The sequence below is a fragment of the Sinocyclocheilus rhinocerous genome, unplaced genomic scaffold (assembly GCF_001515625.1).
Source record: "Sinocyclocheilus rhinocerous isolate Xijiao unplaced genomic scaffold, SAMN03320098_v1.1 scaffold1484, whole genome shotgun sequence".
Lineage (NCBI taxonomy): Eukaryota > Metazoa > Chordata > Actinopteri > Cypriniformes > Cyprinidae > Sinocyclocheilus > Sinocyclocheilus rhinocerous.
Window position 1 is genome coordinate 24,215 of NW_015627249.1, and position 407 is coordinate 24,621.

The 407-nt window shown below is 50.4% G+C and overlaps 1 protein-coding gene across 1 annotated transcript in view; it reads right to left on the reverse strand.

Annotated features, from left to right (window-relative positions):
• LOC107726034 (receptor-type tyrosine-protein phosphatase mu-like) overlaps nucleotides 1–407 on the reverse strand; it is a 95,012-nt gene that overhangs the window by 4,934 nt on the left and 89,671 nt on the right. Inside the window, exon 18 of the mRNA XM_016535507.1 lies at nucleotides 272–397. Coding sequence (XP_016390993.1) covers nucleotides 272–397 — 126 coding nt within the window. The remainder of the gene's footprint in view (nucleotides 1–271; nucleotides 398–407) is intronic.

Sequence of the window (407 nt, forward strand, 5' to 3'; positions counted from 1 at the left end):
ACACACACACACGTCATGTCATGTAAGACTTCAAACTTTTACCAGGGTAAACATTACGACCACAGTAAGTCTTCATGAATGTGAGAGAAGTGTGTGTAAGTGTGTTGTTGTGGCGGGTCAGAGTTGGGGTCACAGAGGTCACTGCTTAATTCTGCGTCAGGTTCAGCTGATGTCACGGGTGAGGAATCTGACAGTTTAAGGAGATTATGTGACATTGTGTGTGTGTGAGTGTGTGTGTGTCTGAGTGTGTGTGTCTGTGTTGGTTACACACCCGCGCGGCGTTGTAGATGCGGAAGATCCTGCTGATGATGTCCTCCTCCAGATCAGCCGACACAAACTCCACCTGCAGCGGCCCGTGACGATGAACGCCGTTCTCCGGCCAGTACTGCGGACACAGCTACACACAT